General features: G+C 38.9%; 1 protein-coding gene across 2 annotated transcripts in view; it reads right to left on the bottom strand.

Moving 5' to 3' along the window:
* Positions 1–769: 769 nt before the first annotated feature.
* The window catches only part of gab2 (GRB2-associated binding protein 2), a 34,418-nt gene continuing 18,108 nt past the window's right edge, over positions 770–17,079 (bottom strand). Inside the window, exons 3-10 of one of the 2 annotated variants that reach the window (XM_085430650.1) lie at positions 9,648–9,876; positions 6,106–6,632; positions 5,436–5,533; positions 4,979–5,255; positions 4,762–4,852; positions 4,556–4,658; positions 4,301–4,423; positions 770–4,224 (exon numbers count right to left, since the gene is read on the bottom strand). In XM_085430650.1, the coding sequence (XP_085286776.1) occupies positions 4,081–4,224; positions 4,301–4,423; positions 4,556–4,658; positions 4,762–4,852; positions 4,979–5,255; positions 5,436–5,533; positions 6,106–6,632; positions 9,648–9,876 (1,592 nt within the window). In that variant the 3' untranslated portion in view covers positions 770–4,080. The remainder of the gene's footprint in view (positions 4,225–4,300; positions 4,424–4,555; positions 4,659–4,761; positions 4,853–4,978; positions 5,256–5,435; positions 5,534–6,105; positions 6,633–9,647; positions 9,877–17,079) is intronic. The other variant, XM_085430651.1, reaches the window with a different exon arrangement.

Raw genomic sequence — 17,079 nt, 5'->3', positions numbered from 1 at the left:
TAACGTCTGTATATTCTGTTTTGGAAGATGTTCTACGGTATTTTATTTTGGTATTACTAGCAATTCAAGATGCTAGTGAGTTCTGCTGTGATCTATGGTTTGGAGATAGTGGCACACACAAAAGGAGGTAAAGCTGGAGGTGTGAGAGTTGAAGATGCTAATTTCATTAGGAGTGACCAAGCTGGACTGGACTTTTACAGTGAAAGGATAGTGGACATATTGGACAAAGGACATTGAAGATGGAGCTGCCAGGGGGGAGGAAACAAGGAAGAGGACAGAGGTGGTTCAGGGAAGCAGTGAAAGTGGACATGCAGGCGGTTGGTGTGATAGCAGAGATAAGCTGAGATGGAGACAGATGATCTGCTGTGGTGACCTCCTAAAGGGAGCAGCCACAGTTTACTGTGTGTGGACAGTAAGATCTCCACCACTGTGTTCAGTTTACAACTAAAGGAGAAAGTGTGGTTGAAAGATGAGGTTTACATTTAAAGAACTTTAACACCAAACTTTCACTTCTTGCTTTATTCTACGTCCACATTGTAAGCCTACCATTATACAGGAATAACAAAGTATTGTATTTTTGTGTATTCCAATTTAACTGTACCACAATACCACTGTCATTGTTTTTCTCATATTGCTTCAAAATCAAGACAGTTTGTATACATCAGTGTTAGTAGAGAGAAGATTCCTTGTTTGATGGTTGTTGTTGTTTTCTTTCTTTCCTTCTTTCTTTTTTTACTATTATCAACTAAAAAAAAACCACACACACACATACAATAAATTAATAAATTAACACAAGCAATCTGCCTTACAGTAGTAGTAATAATAGTGGTTAAAAAAATCTTTACAAGTACAGTACGTCAACTCAGTGACAGCCTGTCAGTAGATCTGAACAGTGTTTTCAACCCAGTCAGGCTGTCATTTAACATACTACAGCTTACAATCTACCACAACACATACACAACTCTTCTGCTTACACATGATCTCTCTAGATAATAAATTACACATCCATTTCATTAAAAAAAACCCCAAACAAACAGACAGGGAGACAGGCTTTTCTTCACTCTTTCCTTTCCTCTCTTGCTCTTTGTGAATCACAATTCACCTGGGATTTGCCAGTCCAACTTACACTGGCAGCCTTTGCCTTTTTATGATTAGATCATACAAAAATGAAATTTGGTAATTTAAAAAAAGAATAATACACTAAACAAACGTAGTTTACTTTAGCCTGTTCCTGTCATAATGCATAACACTTGCTTACATGTATCAGTAAAAAATAATGATTAAAAAGAATATAAAAAAGCTGTAAAAATGGTAGAAAAACATTAAGAAGTAAATCTTAATGAAATAATCCATACCATCTAGCACTCCATGGCCACGCTATTCTTATTAAGGTCAAAAATGGATTCTGTGGTTCCAGCCCACAATGAAATACTGAACTTGAGTTGAACTAGAAACTGATCATTCAGTTGTCCTTACTATAATATGATTCTTCCTGTTTATTCTAAGAATATTGTGAAAATTTCTTCAAGGCAAAATGTACGGTCTAAACCGAAATGAAAATATAAGGCAAATTGATCAACAAAAGAAATTTAGTAAACAATATTTCACGACTGTTTTATAGTGACTACGATCACTGGCAAATATCCACTGTGGTAGATTTCCTTTGCATTTAAAGCACTATGTTACATTATTGTAGTGCTCTTTATGCCTTGTACAAGTGTATCAAATTTCTAACAGTCAAAAAGATGCACTGCAATATGTATATCTATTAATAATTTACATACAGGAACAAAAGTACTCCTCAGGGACAAAGCTGTAGTGTGTGGCATTTCAAAGCCCAAAGAGAGAAATCAGTGAATGGAGAGTTCTGGAAAACAGAAATATGCTACTCTTTATCTACTAGACTTTTGTTAATGGTCTCTAGAGAGACAGAGTACGTGCAAACTACACCTCTTGTCTTATTTCTATTTTTTAATCAGCACAACACAATAATTTTGGGGGTTTTTTTTTTCAGTGCACGTTTACATTGCAAATCCATTTGAATCTTAACTCAAGTGAAATGACCACTGAAATCAAACGTAACGAGGTTTTGTCATCTTGCCTTTCCCATCTTCTTCATGTCGTAGATTTGGATGTAACCAACTTTGTTCCTGCATTGAAATAATTGGCCTGCCATCATGCCTGACAGCTTTTAAATATAGTTTGGGCTCATATTTAATAGAAACCCAGGCAACAGTCATGTATGGTTATCATTAGGGGTTCTGACACAAGCCTTTGCATATTTGTATGGCTATATTTTTTTCCTCTCCTCTTACCAGACATGCACTGCTAAGCTGAAATGATTGCCCGCAGTGAAAATAATCTCTTCACTGCTTCTGCAAGACTCAGCACAAATGATAGATTAAAGTGAAAAGAGAAAGTCAGCCTGCATGCCAAAATTGAAGTGCATCTTGGCATTCCTGAGACCAGCAAGCATACTCTTACAGTATATTAATATGGTTATTGACCAGTTAGCCTCTGTTGCTCTTAAATGGCAAAGACAAAATAAACTGCCAACTAGATGCAAACAAAATTAACTTCTGCAGAGGGTTGAATGGAACAGTGATCAAACAGTGCATTTATAAATAACAGTTTGACAGTAAGGATGATATTATTAATTATCTATTCACTGTTCTAACAGTCTGTGTGAGGAGCTTTGGCAGGGAACTTCACCTGTATGGCCTGATATTCTGCATGCTTGCAGTACACTCTAGTAATAATCATCACAAAGAACAGGCATAAATTAGTTATGGCTTTAGGCCCAAATATTTTAGTTTTAAGCAAGCTCATCCAGTATCCATGGTAATGGTGGCAGAAACTTGACACTGGAGATGGCTGACCTAAAGTGCCCCTATTATGCTTTAAGTTTTTCCTCAACTCTCTAATCTGTTACGCAGCCTTTTGTTCATGTAAGAGGTCTGGAAACTTTCAAAGGCCAAACTTTCACGTGTGGCCAAATGAAAGCAAAATCTCTGCTGCTGTAATGTCTCAAATACATTCTTTACACTCCAGGCTTTTTTCTGTATTGCTACTTAGTTATGTCACTGTGACACAATGTCATGAAGTTTATGCAGTCGGTTGGTTTGACATGCTCACTAACAAAGAATGAGGAGCAGCCTTAATTCAATTTAGATGTAGTCAGTTGCTTTATTTTCAATTAAAGTCACTTCTACGAACTCTATAATTCCTTTGCTGTGAGGAACACACACCTAATGCTCTGCTGTCGAGTCTTCGGGCACTCCCTGGATCTGAGGAAGTGACCAAGTAAAGTACTTTTAGTTTTCCATAGCAATGTCCCCACAACAATAGGAATATCCTTAAATCTTTAGTGTTAGCATTATGCTAATGTGGCTAACTTCACCATCTGTTAGCTTCCCTCCTATAAAAGGAGCAGCTGCAGCAGAATTATGTGAATGTGTGGTGTCTTTCTAACATGTCTAATGCTTTATGCTTGCAATCTGCAGCCCTTTGAATAAAATGCTACAACTGGGTTAAAGGCTAGCCAAAAACACCAAACACCCAAAACCAAAAAAACCCAGCCCAATATCCAGACATGGTATTCAGAGGTGGACAGTGGGTGCTGGAGAGCGTTACAGTATGTTTTGGGTGTGTATATATATATATGAGTGGCAGTTTCCTAGGATTTCTGCATAAATAAATGATTTAATATAAAATAACATTTTTTAAATTTATTGTTAATTCAATTATTTCATGCAAAGATATGTAGCAAACCAGTGGGCAAAATAATTAAACTCTTTAAGGTTCTCAATTCAGCAGGAAAACCTGGTAACACTATCTTGGAGGACTACGATTATACATCTGTGATCAAGGATGTCTCCCTTTTGCAACGCTATTGTCAACTTTTTGGGGAAATGCTGTAATGGAACCTGTTAGAGGGTGAAAAGAAGTGTCACCGCAATGAGAATAAGAAAACCGCTCGTTGTACTAGAGTTTAATCTATTTTAATTGACTCCCTGAATAAAATGATAAACCTGCATAATAGGGACACTTTAAGGCTTGTTTTTGATGTATAGGTCAGTGTCAGGACTTGACCCCCTTGGCAGGTTCAGTAGACTGTCGCACATCAGTCCATTCCTGCATTGTGTTTTGCAGAGCTTGAGTCTTTTCCTTGTCGACTTGGACATAATCCACCTTCTCGTCCGATGTCACAGAGGACGTAGAGGGCTGTGGAACAATAAATAAAGTTTAATTGCATATGAAATGAGAAAAGTTAATTTAGTCTATAAAATCCTCTGCTTACTTTTCTGTGTGGGTTGGGTGTCCCAGGCTGGAATTCCAGTGCTAGGTAGTCCACGTTGCCACACTTCCTAGGGGCTGGGCTGCTGGTGCCACTCACGGCTGGGGAGGTAGACGCTGGGTTCTGCTAATGTAATAGGAGGGAGGTTTCACTCACACAGTATGCAGTGAGTTAGCAGTGCATACAAATAAGTGGATCGTTAAAACAAAGAACACAATGTACTCTCCCCAGTCTCCCCGTCCAGCTCCCTGGACCTACCATAGCCACATAATTCTCTTCACTGTCTGCAGAGTCGGTGCTGGTGATGCTTTGTGTAGAGATGGGTCTACAGTGCTGGGAGGATGTGCAGTTCATAGCAGGCCTAAAGAAACATAAGGGGGGAAAAAAATCTGTAACATCTGTACTGCCTGCTATGTAATGATTCTTGACTGTGTGTGTGTGGAATGCACTGATATAAGACTCACATGGGTCGTGTCCAGGACATAGTGACTGGACTCTTAAATGGCAGCTCATCAATGATCCCGTTGTTCTTCAAATCAAGAGGTGTTGGCTTTGCTGCAGAAAAACAAGAACAGATGTTATTAACAAATATCATGGTCTTCAACAATTTACACCAGAGTTTAGAGCTGATTTGAAGCATGCTCTTAGTGAGAAGTGAGAAACTAAGTGTCAAAATCTCACATTTTCTGTCAGGTTTGAGGTCGCGATAGATAGGCGGTGGTGTAACATCACTGAGACGACTGGGCCTGTGGCACAAGGAGGCACTGCTCGCCTTACGGGCAGGTAAAGTTGCAGAGAATCCTGGGAAATCAAAGTGATGTGGCCCTGGGCTCATAGGAATGTAGATATTCTTAGGACTGTCAGCCTGGCAAGCGCTGAGTGGTGAGGAGCCAGGATTCATGGGCACGTAGTTGTCATCTGAATTGCCGCTGTCTGAGCGAGTAAGTGGTGTCTGTCTCTGCCATCAAAAGAGACATGGGGCAAATGACTCTCACAATCTCCCTGGACTTGCAGGAAAACTGTAGCACTCAGTTGGAATAAATATAGAAGTATTTCCTTTTCTATCTCTGCAGTTTATGATTGACTGCTGACAGGATCTATCTGAGGAGACAGTGCAGTTCAAGGGAGAGTTACTCACCAGGTAAGAGCTGAATCCATCATTGACTGACTCCATAGACTGGCCTGAGTGGTTGAAATGGATGAAACGATGTTGATTGTTAGTTTCAAAGGAGGATCCTGTGGAGAAGGGTGAAGGAAATGATCAATATTTACCACTGTCAGAAATTTTGAAAGGGAAAATGCTGCCCAAGTGTAAAAGTAACATTCCATGCCTACATGACTTAAATACTGTATGACAATCCCTGCTATAGAGATCAATTTATATGTAGGAAGGACCTTTTTAACATTTAAAAAAAGTGGTCCCACATTAGCTCTTGTTTCTACCTATATGATGGCTAAGGATGGACTTTGCAAAGTAATAACCACAGCAAGCTAAGAAACCATGCATTGTGTTTACAGAAGCTTTTTTCACATGGCAGAAAAAAGCCTGGAATGAAAAATTCTGGAGCAGGCTGTATGGCTTGAATTTCATTAGCATCTCAACAGGACAGAGTTTGCCAGACTGGGACGCTTGTTTCTGCTTAGTTGCTAACTTTAAATCACCAAAGTGAAAAGCAGAAGAATATAGAAAGAGTCAGTGAAAGAGAAGCAGGTGAGTGATGCAAAAAGTGTTTGCTATTTGTCAAAAACAGAGAAGAAGTGAAAACGTATTAGCAAAGCAGTCATAGCAATAATTATTTCCTGCGTACCTCTGTGCAGTCTGATGTTCTCGACAGCAGGGAGAGTATTTCTGCGTGGGATGACTGACACTGCAGACATTACCTCTTCATTCTGGCTCCCTACTGACTGAGGACTCCCCCACTGACCCTCAGACCCTTGACTGGGTTTAGGGGGTCTGGGAGGAGGATTATATGAGGATTCAGAGCTAGAGGGTGTCAAGGCGTTGTGATTTTTATCAAATGTCCTGGGGATCTGATAGAAGGAGCCAGGTGGTGTAGGCAGATCATAGTTATCAGGCAAGCGTTCATTGCTGTGCATTGTGGCAAGGGCATTGCAAGGCGTTTTGAAAGTGTAGACCTCCTCATTCTCAAGCTCAGGATCACCTAGACCACTGTGAGCTGGCGCCTCCGAGCTGTAACCCCTTGGAAGAACGTAGCAGGCCTCCTGGGTCGAGTCATCGTGCACTGGCAACTGGTGTTTTCCTGGCTTGGGAAGGCTGTAAAAGCCATGCAGCTGCGCACTCTTGCTTCGTGTGGACTGGGAGAAACTGGCACTTCTGCAGCACAGAGAGGATACACACAAACACACAAACTTTTATTCTGGAAACCTTCTTGCTGCTTTTCTTTTATCTACCTTTATTTTTCTCATGCCGTGAATTAAGTACTGCGCCAGCCTATCTAAACAAAAATGAACCATCATCTCTTCTATTACAGTGTTTACTGTCACTTTAGCGTAATCACCAAAATAGCCACTAGATGGTACCATGGCACTACAGAGGGAACTTTACCTTGATAAGCATTAAGCACACAATTAAAGAACAATATACTTGATATCCAGTTAATGATACCTATGCAGCTAAAATACCTTATTTAGTGATTTAGTTATTTTTTAGATGGCTCAATGAACAATACAAGTATTGTATCCAATGCCACAGGCAACGTTTTTGCCTCTAATGCCTGGGGGACTGGCTTTTTTGAATTCGGTATTTTTAATCATTCTTTGAAAAGCTTCTTTATTTTTATGTTTTCAGCATTGACAAAAGAGGGTTTCCCTGTCAAGGGAGGGGGAGGGGGAACTCTATGACTTTCCCAGAGTTTCTCAGTCTCGGTCAGGCACCCTAGGGACATGCCTCATTTAGTCTGGCTCCTTTGAAGGGCTTGACCTTGAGAGAAAACCAAAGCAACGCTGCTCCTTAGAAATTTTGGTCTAGTTAGTGGAGCAATGCAACTGAAAGTTATCCTCAGTTAGTTGTTTCTCTATGTAAGCTGAGGAGGCTGTGTGCAAATATGCAATTTAAATTGCAGGCTTCTAATGGTTACATGAACTCTTTATTGTAATAAGAGATAATGCATTAATGCCACACCATTAATATTGACATAACATTTTGCTCTCTCTAATCTAATTTCTTTTTCATGTCAAATAACACACTTTGTTCCATCAATTCTTCTTCTTCTGTCTCCTGTGGATTTTCATCATCAATCAATAATTTTGCTCATTGCTCTGTATTCCATCATTGTGGCTGATTTGTGGGCTTTTTACGCAGATTAATTCTAGTCAGACCCACGGAGTTTCATTCTGACATGAATCATACCCTGCCACCAGATGCTTGTCTTAATTAGCACAATTGTGAAACAGAAGCTAGCAACATAAATATCTGCATAAAGCTGATGAGATGGATTGTGAGGTTTGATTTCCTGGGTTTTGCAGAGGTCCAATGCAGCAGATTTATGTGCAAATCGTGTGGCTGAGAGGGCAGTTCTTCCCTGGGTGAGTTTAAACCTATAGGAGTGATGAATTGCTGCCTCAACCTCATTGATCATCTACTGTGCCGGCTATCTGCCGAATGGCATCATTATTAAAGCTGACTTTTGATTCTTAAAAAACAGGCACGAAGGCGGTAGAAAGCAAGGTGCATGCTGATGCAAAACACAGGAGCGCATTTAATATAAATGCCTGGTCCCTTTTATTCTCCTGCTCAGCATATAGCTGACACAAGCATTTATGTACCTACTTCTAGTTACCCCACATGTATTCACACCTCTGCATTTGTTCACATTTTGCTTTACAACTACAAAGCTAGGGCATTATCACATGTTACAAAGTCATATAAAGTCTAGCACGCTGTGGTATTTTTTAGATACACATGTACTGAGTTTAATTTAAGGCAAGCAACATGTTTCAAAAAAGGTTGAAATAGAGCAACAAGAGACTGTAAATGCATAACGTGGAAAAAAATACTCCTAGTGGAACAACTACTTTGTTTAATTAATAACAGGACATCCTAGAGTGGCTGAGACTTACGCAAGTGCAGATGGTGAGGGTCTGCTCCTATAAGAAAGGCCTTATGGGCAAATCGCTCAGCATTTTAAAAATAATGGTTCTTAATTTAATGTTGTCAAAAATGTGGAGATCAGGATCTATGATGCATATTATTAAAAAGGATTCAGAGAATTATGACAAATGTCTATTAGACACACATTAATCTGTAATGGAAATCCCTGAATAGCACTTTGCAAGAGGATTTTAAGTGAATGCATTTTATCACTACATTTGCAAGTATATGTTAAACCATGAAAAGAAAAAATAAATCGATACGACAATACAACCAACAGCAGGCTGTGGTTGCAAAAAATGGCCTGCCTGCAGTCCAGACCTGCAAACCCACTGAAACATTTGGCACATCATGAAATGAAAAAAATGCAACAAAGAAAGCTGAAATCTGTTGAGCAGCTGAATCCTCTATCAGCCTAGAGTCTGAACATTTTCTGCTTTCAAAAACTGCAGCAATTGTTCTCTTCAGTGTTTACAGACAGTTAAAAGAAAAGATGATGCAGTACTCTGGCAAATATATCCATGTACCAATTTTTTTTAGATGTGGTGCATGCAATGAAATTAAAATTCGGCAAAGATCAAAAAGAAATTCAAATGTATCACTTTCAACATTTGGCAATTTGTCTTTGTAGTACTTTCAATTAAACACTTGATTAAAGAAATTTGCAACTCATTGCATTCAATGTTTGTCATTTTTCAAATGACTGATTAAGATAATTAAACACAAGTTGGGTCATGGCTGGATCTTGTTTAGAGCCTTTTTGCATTAATCTGACAAAATACTTTCATTTTTATAGTATTTGCTACACCGAATAAACAAAAAGATCCAACATCTGATTGTTTATTCTAATAATTATCAGCACAGCAAACCAAATGTTCATACCATGTTACAAAATGCAATCCATTATACCTTACCTTACATTTTCAAATTGGATCTAATTTCAGTGAATAATGAAAACCTTCTTTGTTTATACTTTCCACAATGCTTCATCATATGCGCTTCCACAGCACATGCGGCACTCACACTGACACACACACACACACACACACACACACACACACACACACACACACACACACACACACACACACACGGTGACATCACAATTCTCAACCCTAAAACGTTACTTCTAACCCTCAGAGGCTTCTAAGCTGAGGAAACGCTGTAAACCTGTACGTTGACCTGCATTAACGGAAAACAGGAAACTGACACAGGACGCCTGAAGGTCATGACCTTTACCGTGCACTTTCTGTCTTCCTGCTAATGCACTGGTGGAGGAGGAGGTAGTCCTGGGGCGCACTGTTGGACATGGAGTTATGGTGTGTGTGGCGCACAGGCACATCAAATGTGAAGAGCACTGGCTGGCTGGAATGGACGGGGGCAGAGGACTTGCGTTCTCCGGTCAAAGGAGCCATTGAGCCGGTGACATCTGCTCCAACAGAACGGGGCATATGGTGTAACCTGCCATCTGCAGAGAGGAGACATTGGGATAATTGATTATTTCACTTAGGTTAGTTTTCTGTAGAAGTGATATGTTACATAGTATTATGCTTTAGAAATTATGAGCTTAGTAATCATCCCTTACACATTTCACTTCTGCTGTCAAAGTCTTTGTACTAAAAGGTGAAAGGGTTCTAGGTCTTCAGATGACCTAGTCTTGTAGTTAGGTGCAATCAGTCTACACTCAAATCAATAGAGAACAGGGATTTATCTCCAGGGAAGACAGAAAATCGTATCCTCTTGCTTTTTGGGATGCAGTTGAACAGCACATGATCCAAGTTATCCTTTTTGACCAAGGTCAATGTGCCTGTTTTTTATTTTTATGGAGCCACCTACTGTTTTGCACAGTGGGACTATGTGAACAACATGATCTCACAATCTTATTGCTTCTGTGTGACATTCCTGATATTTTCCACTGAAAGACTATAAAGAAAAGACAAATCTGAGATGGGGATGCTGGAAATAGACTGGGCAGAAAGCCAAAATGAGGAGGTGCACACTGAGCAGAAGGAGTAGTGAGTAGGCAGCCCACTGAAACATCGACCTATGGTGCATTGTGCAACACTAGCTGATAGGCGAAAGAGAAAAAAAATCTCAGCTACTGCTGACAGTAATCTCTTTCTTTCACTGTACAGTAAATGAAAGATTTTGCATAAGCAAGAATCTTTGAAGCTTAAAAAAAGAAAATACTATCTGACAACAGTCTTGAACCAAAACATATAAACGAGGACAAAAAGAAAACCTTTCCCTTTTTAGAAGCAGGAGAGAGTGTAAAATCAACTTTTCCGTCAGACAAATGACTAGTATTGCTTTTCACTTTTTCGTTGAATTTGTCTGTCCACTGTGACTCTCCTCAATCTTTATCAGGCCTTTACAAAGCAAGCTATGGGTCAAACTGCCCTTTAAGAAGAAGGCAATGTTCTGTGAGTCATAATATGTGCTGAGAAACAGATACAAATGTGGTGTGTGAGCATGTGTGTATGCATGTTGGACAGTTGGAGGGTGGGGGTTTTCTGGAGTCCAATTTGCTGAATGAGGTCACATCCATGCCTGAGGGGAAAAAAGGGCTATGCTATGAGGACTCCAAGCTAGTGGACACAAGCGAGATGCCCAGGCCCACAGCAACACAGGCGGGGACTCTCCCCAGTGATCCTCAATTACACCATTGTTCTGAGCAATTCCATTCTCCCTAGGCTGGTTAGGCATCATCTCCTTTCTCCACAAAAAGCTTTGTAAAAGCTTTCATCCAGTGCGGTGAGTACTAGGCCCATGAATATGGGTAGATATATTGATCTGTTGTCGAAAAATAGCCCCCGCCCCGCGCACCAGAGTGGACAGATGCAATGAAAAAAACAGAAGAAGGCTTGATGACTTTGATCCTGCGGAGAGAACAAAACTTCAACTAAAGAGTAACATGAGACAGCTGCACAAGATAATGTTTTTCTCTATGTTCTAAAAGATTTTTGATTAACTGCACATATCACTGTCAGAATCAGAACAACATGAAGGATGACTGCTTCAGTGTGCTGATGGAACAGCCTATATGGCTCATCACTGACACTAATGGACCTAATGATGTATGTTGCCACTGGAAAGCAATTCCAGCAACACAGAACAAAGCCGCAAAACAGAAACAGAGAGAAGAGCAGAAAATAAAAACACTCATATGTCCCCACAGATGCTACAAATTTTCGCTACACTAGTTAATGTACTGGGACGCTCAAAGTAAGGTGGAAAAATGCTTATTATTTACCGTTATTATCGTATAAATAACAATACCACAGCTTAAAAAGTAAGCCAATAAAACTAAGAGGAAGGAGTCAAATAAAATAAGAGGTTAGTAGTGATTTTTGTTTCTTTTTTTCTTCGGTTTTTAGTTTTGAGGCTGATTTCATTACCCAAAACGGTTTCTTTTCACTAAATTCAAACTGAAGCACCAACATCAAAGGCAGTTTAAAAAGACAAAGAGTTCTTTCCATGCTTGAAACAAATATCAGACCATCAACAGCAATGCATTGAAGGACCCTTTTGGTCGGTGAATGACACATTGCTTTGCTGGGTCAAAGAGCTCCTAAGTTCATGAGCAATTTTCCAATTATGTTCTATAATACATCACCTACTGTCTCATTGAGTCTGTGGCCATAATCTAATATAAGCTGGCTGCTGCTCAGAGGGCCAAAATTAGAACCATGCTGGATCACTCATGACAAGAAGGTCTTTGTAGAGTGCTCATTTCCTCCCAGTCCAACCAGAATAAGACATAGACATATGATAATTTAATATGAAATTAGAAATAAAAATAGAAAGTACCACTGACCTATTGAATTGAAATATACAGGAAGCAGCTGAATTTTTCATCAGCATTGCAAGTGAAACCCTTAAATACTGCATAAAAGATAATGATTTAAGGTACACTCTAAACACATGCCTTGAATGTAAGTACTTCAAAACCATTATTTCCTTAATGGTTTTTGTCAGAGATTGCACTTAACAATACTATCTTGTGGCTCAAACAGCTGCAGTAAGTACTGCACATTAACCTCAGATACATCAAGAGTGTACACAAAGGCCTGGCAGTGGTCTTGGTTTTGGTGGTGGTGCTGATGATTTTGGGGGTTGTTGTGTGTGTCTGAGTGCGAGACACAATAAGGTGACACAATATGTCTGACGTCTGCGTGCCCTTGAAAAGGAGACCACTACTTTTGGACGTTCATCTGAAAATGTATTCATTACATGAGCACTAAACTGTTTCTACAGTGCTGAACATAGCTACATTATTTGTTGTCCAAATCTGCTTGGCAGTCTATAAAAAAAGCACTGTGTCCCAGTGGGCTACATACTGGGTCCATTTGGATGTGTGGTTGCTGAGGGTATGGGACGTTTCCATGACAGTGATATAAATGGATGAAGAAGAAACTAGGCTGCTGCTGACATGGGTAACATCAGCAGTGAAGAGAGATGTTTGCATGGCATTCTTACTCTGCTAGAGCAAGGTTTCCCTTGAAAAGAGTTCACAAGAGTATTATGCAGACTAAACACGCAGGAGCTGATCACGTTACCCCCCGTGCCCACTCAATACCATGTGAGCGTCACCATCTGACCCCACAGTAACATCAGTTTCCCCTCAAAACACTGCACTCATCAATCAATTAAATGGCTTGTGCTATTCTGGGCCTCTGTATTATAGCGTCTGGCTAAATTATAAAACTTAAAATAATTTTAAATTTCATGATCCACTTCTATAAGGTGATGGATTGATATAAAAAGAAATAAATAGATATAAATAGACTGTAAATAAAAGATAGACATGACCACTGGGATTTTGGATTCCTCTTTCAAAACCTTGAGTTTGGCATTTTAATTGTTAACATTTCTTTTTAAACCAAACACCAAAGGAGGGCTATGGATCTAGGTGAGCCATGGAGGGCACTGCATACAGCAGTATCTTATAAATCACAAGGTAGCAAAGCTCTAATTTATATCCTACCATATTCAATTTTACCTTAAAAATATAAAATATTAACATCATGCCGCATCAATTAAGACATAAGACAGGCAAACTGAGATGAGCAGGCGGGTTACTTTTTCATAGACTTCTATGGAACTGAATTTCTTTTTACAACCATAAGGAGTCGCCCCAAAGCTTTTAACATAAATGCACATTTAGGGGTCCAACTTATAAAGAGTGCGTACATTACCCCTGTCCCTAGTCATCTTAAAAACTTAGTACATATATACTTGTTAAAAATGGATGTAACATGTACTGTTAGATCTAATAATTCTTGCTTTACAGCATAGAAAATGGATACACTTGGAAATATCATTTTTTCCATGAGGTCTCCATTTGTACTGTCCACAAGTTTCTCTAAAATTAAACTTGTAAATCAACAGTCACATGGTGCTAATGAAGAATTGCAAGGTAGAAGGGGCAAAAGGAAATGGTCAGACACTAATACAGGATGAACATAACTTGTTCTGATTTTCTGCTTAAAAAAAAACATATACCTAATAAATGTGTGTGTCACTTTTTCCTAATTGCTGTTTAGAAAAAGTGTAGGCATGAGAGTTATGCAGCTTCTAAGCAAGGTTTGAGCAGAATATCAGTGCAGCAAAGATTGCACTGTGGCTCATGTGATTACTCTGATTCATCTATGCATTTGAATTAATTTGTAAAATGATACTCCTTTAGTAGTAGCTTGCCGCCACTGTTTCTATAAACGCGCACATCATCCCTTCTGTTTTATTTGAACGTATTTTGATTTTATAAGGACAAGAAAATGCAAAGATTATCTTGGTTTCATAACTTTCACTACGGCTTTCAGTTTGCTGCAATAAGTTAAATTCCTGTCTTGAAAGGGAGCTTGACGTCTTGCCATTTCCTCCCACAGCATAACTGACTTTTCACGTTTTTTTTTTTCTTGCACGGTCAATGTGCAAGAAAAAAAAAAAAAACAATGACCAATTTTTTTTTTAAATCTTTATATCTTTAAGCAGGTTCCTAGTACAAAATCTGTTCCTTTATTTATGAATGATCAAATGGGGAAGTTTCGAGTAGATCACAATATTCCCTCGACAGTAACAGTTCCATGATTTTTTTCAAAACTGGCCACATCCCTCCATTCATCCATTTTAATGCCTCTACAATTCAGGCTGCTGCATTTACAGTTATAAATAGATTTTTTTCATTTCATGGCTGCTAACATGATCCATCAAAAAACAAAACAATGGGTCCTATCATGTAAAAGATGGACCAAAGAAAGAAAAAGAAAAAAAAAAAAAATCACCCCTAACTGGAGATTATCCTTGTCTCTGAGTTCAAACAGCCAGCCCAGAGCAGAACAAAGCCCATGATTGACGAGACGATGTTCCATTCATTAGATTGTGCTCGGGGGTGGGTCTCCCCGGGTGCAGGCACACGCCACACACCCAGCCATCAGCATCTGATAACAACAACACTCATCAACAGATTCTAAGAACAAGAAAAACATACAATTTGGGATGTGTCTATGTAAGGAAATCGGTTTCAAAATTACTTTTTAGTAATCCTCACTTTTGTCTAGTTAACAACAAATTGGTGTTGGACATCAATACTTGTTCAAAATGAAAATATTAACTGTAACATGCTTGCAAATGAAAACAACCACTAAAAGTGAACATGATTCTTTCTTTATGCATCTTTGAACATCCTAAAGCTGCTGAAATTCTTTATTTTACAAACAGAAAAGTCAACCCCTCTTCTATAACAATTTTGATGACGAGTGTGTACAATACATTCTCAAGTCTCTGGTTTTCAGAAATGCTGCCACTGATATTGTGGTTTGCATGGCATTGGCAGCAACAGAAACCTGTCCTCAGACTGCTCTTTGGCAGCAGAAACCTGACCTTCCAGAGCCATGGAGTCTCATTGTTTCAACAAAAATCAATGCAGATGAAGGGCACTTTGGGAGGGGAGAAGGCAGAAATGCATTTAGAGATTGTAAGACATGAAACAGGGACTGTGAAATATGGTTTGCATAATATTTAAGCATATATATATATATATATATATATATATATATATATATATATATATATATATATATATATATATATATATATATATATATATATATATATATATATATATATAGAGAGAGAGAGAGAGAGAGAGAGAGAGAGAGAGAGAGAGAGAGAGAGAGAGAGAGAGAGAGAGAGAGAGAGAGAGATTTACAGAGCAACAGCGAGAGCAGTAGAGCAGTCTGCTCTTAGAGTAACAAAATTTTAAGGATATTACATAACTGACAAATATATTTGCACACTAGGTCCTCTAAAGAAGAACAATACTAAGAGTATTAGCACAAGTAATGTGCCAAATGCCATACTGGAACTGACTGGAAAATGTATGAATGCAAGTGTGAGAAAGTGTGCATATGAAAAGGGAAACAGAAAAGCAATGAGTCACATTACAAGATAGCGAGACAACAAGAGGGTTGTGTAACAATGAACTGTTAAGTGCTACAATTGGCCATCCTTCCTAATAGTTTTGACTTGAGCTGCAGCTTACCTCTTACTTCTAAGTTGATAAAGCCAACTTTGACTGACAAAAGGTAACTTCAGATCAAGGTGCTGATATAAGAGATCCTGCCAAAAATTCACACTGACAGTGTAGCAAGAACAAGAAGTGTGACACTTTGCACAATCTGTAATATTGAGTTCTTGCTGTTACTGGACTGCAACAGTTGTTGAAAAACTAAAATATGGAAGCTGATTTAATCAAGTCTGTGTATGACACGAAACACGATATCTGCATAATTTAGTATTTGTGTTTGTATGTCTCTGTCACATTATGCAATTTCCATAAGAGGAAGCAACTTCTTATTTGTTTTCCAGCCTAGCTTGTTTTCTTTCAAAGAGGGAATTCCCAGTCTGTTAGATGACACACTCACGTCATTGCTGCAGCTGCCTGCTAAGAGAAGAACCCATAAAATATCTTTACAGGTAAAGGATGTTTATCATATTTGATTTTCTATTAGCTTCAGTGAGCATCCACATATGCTAGCACCTTCATGAAAATATAATCACAAAACACACAAATGAAAGATTGAGCAACCGATCAGATTTCAGCAATTAACAACAGTTGATTTGTTGCATGGTTAAATGGCTCACCCCCCACGAGTGCTATGTGTTCATGGCACGATTGAGATCAGAGAGGTTGGAGGAAGAATACTGATGCAGGCACAAGGTCACAAGGTTGCATCGTTACTGCACGCCTCCTCGTCCCCTCCACTTCTCTTACTAACAAACATTTGCTCAGTGACCTCAAGGCAGTTTCTTCCAGCTGGAATGTGATAAAAAAAATAATAAAAGATCTACCACAAGGCAGGAACGTGTTGTCAGAACGGTACTGAAAGATTTCAACAGCAGTTTTGGTTATTAGCTAAAATATAATCCAGAGTACTTACATCCTTTTTTGACCATAATTACTGGCACTTCTGTTGGCAGTCAATTATCTGTGGTTGACAAAAGCCCAGCTGGGGTCACTAATGGCAAAGATACTTCCGGCTGCTCCTTTATTCACATAAAGAAGCCATAGGGCCAAGCTCCTAAAGTTTTTAAGAGGTATTATATAAAAAAATATTCTGCTTTACACTACTTACTACATTACTTTTGTATTAAAGCAAAAATGTTCAGT

Source organism: Copadichromis virginalis, linkage group LG14 (genome assembly GCF_057382275.1).
Source record: "Copadichromis virginalis isolate Kocher_CV1m ecotype Utaka linkage group LG14, C_Virginalis_male_GT1.1, whole genome shotgun sequence".
Lineage (NCBI taxonomy): Eukaryota > Metazoa > Chordata > Actinopteri > Cichliformes > Cichlidae > Copadichromis > Copadichromis virginalis.
The sequence above is the reverse complement of the archived record's forward strand: the minus strand, read 5'-3'. Positions and strand labels throughout refer to the sequence as shown.